At 38.2% G+C, this 7,343-nt stretch overlaps 1 protein-coding gene across 1 annotated transcript; it reads left to right on the top strand.

Moving 5' to 3' along the window:
• The first annotated feature begins 1,680 nt into the window (after nt 1-1,680).
• On the top strand, nt 1,681-7,093 carry LOC112194414 (ankyrin repeat-containing protein At5g02620). Its single transcript, XM_024334655.2, has 6 exons — nt 1,681-1,847; nt 2,781-2,823; nt 2,940-2,989; nt 3,068-5,522; nt 5,954-6,369; nt 6,548-7,093. Exons 4-6 carry the CDS (start codon nt 4,904-4,906, stop codon nt 7,070-7,072), a joined length of 1,560 nt encoding a protein of 519 aa, XP_024190423.1. The 5' UTR covers nt 1,681-1,847; nt 2,781-2,823; nt 2,940-2,989; nt 3,068-4,903; the 3' UTR covers nt 7,073-7,093.
• Nucleotides 7,094-7,343: the final 250 nt, after the last annotated feature.

Below are 7,343 nucleotides of genomic sequence, written 5' to 3'. Positions count from 1 at the left end.
CTCAGATCTGACCTGGATCTCATATCCAAACCTAGCTCTAGGCTCATATCCAGAAATGACCTAGATCCTAAATCCGGATCCTACCCTTAGGCCCTTGTGTCGCCGCGCCGCCATACGACGTCTTCAACATAGAAAGGGTTCGGACCCTCCCCTTCTCAGCTGATGGTCCAACTACAACATCTCGCCACCTGCGCAGCAATCGACCCAGTCTGGCTTCCAAACTCAAGATCGCATCCGGATTCACCTAGACCTCTGAGCTTCTACCTCTGATGTTGGCTGACATCCACTTGACCTGCTCACCGTTGCTCCCACAGTACCACATCTTTCTACCACCAGAATTGAATGGCTATTCCACCATTCGAACCTCCAATGACGCTAAACATCATAATGTTGACCTCGCCGCAAGGAGGAAAATCAGAGCGAGAAGACACCCAATCAGCTGTTAAGCTTGATCTCCTCCTCGCTACGCGAGCGTCCCAGATGTTCATGGAGGAAAGATCCAGATATAGGTCATGAAAGCGGCCGCTCTCTACCCTAGCAGAACACTAGGTAATAGAAAATTTCATAACATTAACACATTGATTTCGTTATTGCCTAAATAATATTAGTTAAAATAAAGAGAACTGATGTAGACGTATTTTAAAAGTGACTAGCTAAAATAGGTTTAAACTATAAAACAACTAGCATTGCTAAATATGCTCTAAGATATTTAATTATCTTGCATTAATTTTATTAAATTTATATACAAATAACTTCTTACACTAAAAAACCAAACCATTTGGGAGACTTACATTTTTACTTCACCTTGATCCGGAACAACCTCAGAGCCGACCAATTGCCACAGATAAATGATATTCGGGGACTACTCGATAAGTTCTCCACTTGAAAAAAAAATTAAAATTGAAAAGACAACGATGATTTTTTTTTTTTTTGTAAATTCTTTTCTAATTTAAGAAAAAAAAAAAAACGATGATTTTTTTGTTTGTGTGTGAAAAGGTAACTAAAGGAGCCGTAATTAGCGTGCAGACTTATTTAGGGCCAAATTTGCAGTCGTTGAAAACTGGAAGCTTTTTGAGCGAATCACCCAATCAGCTGTTAAGCTTGATCTCCGAGCGTCCCAGATCCTCCGTAAACATGGAGGAAAGATCCAGATATAGGTCATGAAAGCGGCCGCTCTCTACCATAGCAGAACACTAGGTAATAGAAAATTTCATAACATTAATACATTGATTTCGTTATTGCCTAAATAATATTAGTTAAAATAAAAAGAACTGATGCAGACGTATTTTAAAAGTGACTAGCTAAAATAGGTTTAAACCAGAAAACAACTAGCATTGCTAAATATGCTCTAAGATGTTTAATTATCTTGCATTAATTTTATTAAATTTATGTACAAATAACTTCTTACACTAAAAACCAAACCATTTGAGAGACTTACATTTTTATTTCACCTTGATCCGGAACAACCTCAGAGCCGACCTTGCCACAGATAAATGATATTCGGGGACTACTCAATAAGTTCTCCACTGAAAAAAAATTTAAAATTGAAAAGACAACGATGATTTTTTTTTTTTTTGTAAATTCTTTTCTAATTTATATATAAAAAATTAAAACAAAAAAATCATTTTTGTTTTGTTTTGTGTGTGTGTGTGTGTGTGAAAAGGTAACTAAAGGAGCCGTAATTAGCGTGCAGACTTATTTAGGGCCAAATTTGCAGTCGTTGAAAACTGGAAGCTTTTTGAGCGGACTCAGAAGTGCAGCAATCTCCAACAATGGCGCAACCTGAGAATCCTGTCGTCCTGGACCAGACGTTGAAGCCCTTTTACCAGAGGGCCTCCGAAGCCGAGGTGTCCCACTCTTTTACTTGTATACATATACATATTACATACAACTATATAATTGCTCAAGTATGCGTTAAATTTTTATGCATAGCTCAAAACCTTACTCTCTCAACTGTTACTCTCTAATAGACGGAAGTTAATGGGTTTTCACTGATTTGTACAGTTGGGTTTTTGTTGTTGTCAACAATTGCTGGTATATATGGTCTTTTGCGTTTGATTGGGTTCGTTGCCAGAATAGATTTTAATGGATAATTAGTTCATTTATCTTGATAATACTTGTTTCCAATTTTTTGTCTTTGTTTTGGTTCCTGATAGTTGAGGAAGAAGAAAAATTCTCTACTGTTAGACTCTGTGCTGGGTTTTGGTTATCAGTAGTTATAATTACTCTTCAGTAGAGCCATTTTAATCTCTTAAGTGATTCATGTTATCGGTACTGATATGAGTTTCCTTTCATAAACCAACTTCTTCCTCATTATTCTATGCATTTTGCAATTTCTCAGTCGTTGGATTAAGATTTATAAGATACTGCTCTGGTAACATTTTCCATTGTCGAATCTCCAAGAATGTTTAATTATATGCCAAAAGTTTATAATTGCCAAGAAGCTCTGTATACCAATCCCATACTAAGGAAGCAAAAATTCATAAATGTTCACACCAAGTTAGGTTGAAAAAGCATTCAGTAGTTCTGTTTTAAAGTATTAGAGAAGGAAAGGTACAAGAAGCTCTAGCCTTTCATTTTCAGATGATAGGTGATCTGGTAGTAGTTAGAGTTAGAGCTAAGCTAGCTATGGAGAGCTAATAGTTTACCACCACGTGCACATCCCCGCTGCTCCAATTGATCTGAAGAGGTTCATGAAACCAGCCATTTTCTCTGATGGCTGAAACGTTTGAATTTTTGCCCACTGTCATTCTGCTAACTTTATCATCATTTTTTTGTAGGACCGCTTAACAAGACTTGAAGCTGCCCTTGCTAGTAACAAAGGTGGGTTTTTACATTTAGGTCTTCCTTTGCATCAACAGTGTTTCAAAAACAGAGCTCCCTTATCTATTTATTTTTTGTTTGTTTCCGTTGGTGGACTGGGATGTGAAATCTCACAGATTCTGGAAATAAGGATCATTCAAAGTTGATCAGTGAACTCCAAGAAGAGGTATATCATCATTGCATCTGCTTTTGTTTAAGTTAGGAAGCAGGACAGCTAGACATCTTTTTTTTCTGTGACTTGCAGAACAAGAAGCTCGCTGCAGAGAATGCAAAGCTCCAGTACCGCATAAACCACCTTGTTCAGGCAGTCAGAGATACTGATGTCAAGTTAGAGAAAAAGTGAGTATATTGATTGTGGAATTAAAAACTAGAGTGGTGTGTCTATTAAAAAAGTAATGGGGGATTTTCTGAACGATTACATATGGCAAGAAAAGAAAAATATATGAATTTGTACTTTTGAACTCGGAGACATCCGTAATACTTTTCTCTTGGGACACACAATTGATTGATTAAGATATTCAGATACTGCAGTTGCCTACATCTGATCACCTGTGGTGTAATGGATGTATATTCTTGTTAGCATCATTTTTATGGTGTAAAATAATGGGATTGTTTAAAATATTTACTTGTATTTTGTGTGCATCTGTGGTGCAAAGAGTTCGTATGTATGCAAGGCATGCTAGGAGTCAAGAACATAATGATGTTCTGCATAGAAGCTGCACTTTTGAGATAAAATCTTCTGAAGAAGTCAATTGGACAGGGTTTGATACAGTTTAGTTTGGACATTTTTCTTTTCTTTATTGACAGTAGTACCAAAATGTCTCAACATTGATCCTTCTTTTAATTCTTTTAGATGGTTTTGATTATCAAGTTAATTTGTGATTTCGCAAGTAACTGCTGATGCAGGAGTAATAGCTATCTACATATCAACACGAGATCATAGAACTAGTACCTTTTCTTTTGTTTGGCCTGAGCTGTTAAAATGGTTTTTAGTATTTTTGGTGCTTGCATAGAGATAAATTCTTTAGGGTGAGGCTTTTATAGCTAAGATCCTTAAGTGTGATACAAAAGATTAGTAACCAAAAAGAAAAATGGTGTTAGCAACTCTACTGTAGAATTAGAGGGATAAAGTAACTAGCGAATCAAGAAAAGTAAGAAATAAGAAATATATGGGAGCAGGGAGCCTAGATGCCAGGTTGCTTACAATGGCCTTGATGCAATAATTTGTTCTCAAGTAACTTTTGCAGGTCTTAATTAATTTATTCACAAGCAAAGTGATTCCATATACGTGGTCATCCCTTCTCAATTCTCTTTCTTGTTCCAAACCCTACCGTTGAAACATACCTGAGAAGCTAATTCATCTGAGACCATTCCAAGAGCACTGAATTACCAGAGACCAACGTGCCTTCCAGTTTCAGTTCGAACCTGTGAGCAGAAATCTGCAACAGGCAACTCAGTACGTTCAAGTGGCATGGATACTGATGTATTCATAGCCGCACGACAGGGCAATATCGATGCCCTTAGACAACACGGAGAGCATCTTCACCAAATGTCTACTCCAAGAAAAGGACTCCTATTGTGATCCCCAAATAAACAGAGACTCTGCTACAACATTAATTTCATTAGTGAAAATGCTCTATATAATGTACCCGTTGTTCCTCTCTTCACAGGCCATTTCAACGATTCCAATTTTCTGATGCTTGCAATCAAAAGCTCACATGCAGTGAGTACACTGCACTCTTGGCGGCCATATCAACTTAAATTTACCAAAGAAGGAGAGAAGTATAGAGCACATGGATCCTTCCAATTCGCCCACATGGCCACATCTGAGAGTTTATAATCAAGCATCGGCTCCAGTTGGTGATGATGAGGCTGCGAAAGCCGAAACCAACGTGCCTTCCAAGTTCTGGTTCGAAGAATGAAGCTGCAGCAATTAGCAACACAGGTTTAGGTGGCATGGATCCAGAGATATTCGCAGCAGCAGCCGAAGGAAATATTAAAGCCCTTTCAACACATGGGGAGCTTCTGCATGAAATACTCACTCCAACCAAAAACACTGTCCTACATATTTATGTAGCACATGCAAGCTACCCAACCTCAACAAAACTCGGAAAGTTTGACATCTCCAGATATGACCTCCCTGGTCGATCTACTTGCTGATTTGCTCATTAAAAAGCTAATGCCATACATATGGGACACAGAAAACACAGTTAGGCCAACTACCTTAACTGCATCCCAAGTACAGAGGTCAAAGGAGATTGTCACTCAGTTGCTTGAAGTGTGTCCAGAGCTACTTTTGCAGCCCAACAATAATGGCGACATTGCACTACACATTGCGGCCAGATATGGGCTTGATGGTATAGTTGAAGTTCTTATTGGGGCAGCAAAAGCTCGTCATGGCGATGTTGAGAAACAGGTTGAAGAAGCTTGGCAAATGTTGAGGACACCCAACAAGGAGGAAGACACAGCCCTACACGAGGCAGCGCGCTTTAATCACCTCGGTGTGGTGAAGAGATTGTGCAGAGAATACCCTGATTTCTCCTACTCGGCTAATGTTGCTGGAAAGACTCCAATTTACTTGGCTGCTGAAAGGGGATATCGAGACCTGGTTTCTGAAATACTGGATTCTTGTACTTATCCAGGTTACCAAGGCCCTAGTGGTAAAACAGCTTTACATGCTAGCTGCAGTGATCTTCAGTGATATAGGTAACTGTTTTTTTTTTTTTTTTTTTAACTTAATCTTTAGTTTTCATTGTAATTTTAAGCTTTGTGGTGTTTATCATAACATGCATTCATTTTACATATTTTATTAAACAAAAATTACAACTTAATTAAACCAACACTACAACATTAATAACAAATTTGTTACAAAACTGATAACAAGGTCGAAGGTAGAATAATTACTGTTTGCTAATAGAACTACGACCATATATATATATATATATATATTTTTTTTTTTTTGCTTGATTAGAAATGACGCAAAAATTGCTAGACAAGTAGAAGACCCTGGCACAAGCAAAAGAAGAACAAGGATGGACTCTACTTCACTTTGCTGCACTCATCGGTAACAGATGGATTGTGAGCCGGCTACTAGATTGTGATAAATCAATTGCCTATATCGTTGACAAAGATGACAAGAAGACAGCTCTTCACATTGCAGCTTCCAAAGGCCATGAAGGCGTACTGACAGAGCTTATATATCGTTGCCCTGATTGTTGTGAAGTAGTCGACCAAAGCCAGCGGAATATCCTTCATTATGCCATTGAGAACAGGAAATTTGAAATAGCTAAGGTTGTTCAAAACCATCCATGGATGAGCAACATCCTTCTAAATGGTAAAGATGTTGCCGGAAACACACCCCTCCATCGACTAGTCAACATACGCCTCCAAACAGCTACTGAATCTTTATTTCGCTATGGAAAAGCTCCTACTCGGTTGAGTCGGTTCATTCATGATGCTAGAGTGGATAAGATGGCTTTGAACAAGGAAGACCTAAATGCTATTGACATCATTCTTGATGATGACCATACTTTATCGGAAGTGGAGGTATATATATATGACAAGACTACGTACTATTTTATTTTTTATTTTTTATTTTTGTGTGGATTTTATGTGTAACTGCTTATTTAGTTTGAGGGACATTCTAATTATAATTCTAAAAAAGTACTATATATTCAGTTAACTGCCACTGTTATTTCTGTGTTGTAGAAAGTTGGTCGTTTAGAGGCTTTGGAAGACGTACAGTGGTGCTAGACCAAGTCATCCGATCAACGATGGTGTGAGGCTAGTCGAGAATAACAAAGTTGGGAAAGATACTGAAAAGGAAGCGATAGGTGTTCTTTTGGTAGTGGCCACACTCATAGCAACAGTAACATTCGCAGCAGGTTTCACTGTACCCGGTGGTTACCAAAGTGAGAAAGGACCTGAGCAGGGTTCTGCTATTTTAACAAGAAATGCAGCTTTCAAAGCATTTGTTCTAACAAATACAATAGCCATGATTATCTCCAGCAGCACTGTGTTAGCTTACCTTATTGTCTCCTTACGAGTAGCTTTCCGGAAAATAATTGGTTTGCCATATCTGGAGAATAAAGCAGTTTCAATGTTGTGTGCCATGCTTGCAATGGTAATTGCATTCATTACCGGCACATATGCAGTGTTAGGTACTTCTTCAGTACTTGCCATTGTTGTTTGTGTGGTCGGCTTCAGTTTTTTTCTTGGATGTTCTATTTGGAATTGTAGAGGGTCGTGATATTCGCTCTCCCCGCTTTACCTTTCCCTTAATTTACTTCAATATATAATTAAGGATTAAATTTTGTTTAGTCTCTGTACTCTGACACTTTTCTTGTTTCAGTCCCTGACATTCTCATTTAATCTAAGTAGTCCTTAACGTCACAATTTCCATCCAATCAGTACACTTAGTTCAATTGCTCCGTTTGTAGGCTGTTGTGGCCATAAAGTTAGCGCCACGTAAGCCTTTCCAATTGCGAAATGTCCATACTAGCCCTGCCCTCTATTATGGT

Source organism: Rosa chinensis, chromosome 3, assembly GCF_002994745.2.
Source record: "Rosa chinensis cultivar Old Blush chromosome 3, RchiOBHm-V2, whole genome shotgun sequence".
Lineage (NCBI taxonomy): Eukaryota > Viridiplantae > Streptophyta > Magnoliopsida > Rosales > Rosaceae > Rosa > Rosa chinensis.
Note: the sequence above shows the minus strand (reverse complement) of the source record. Positions and strands in the feature narration are given on the sequence as shown.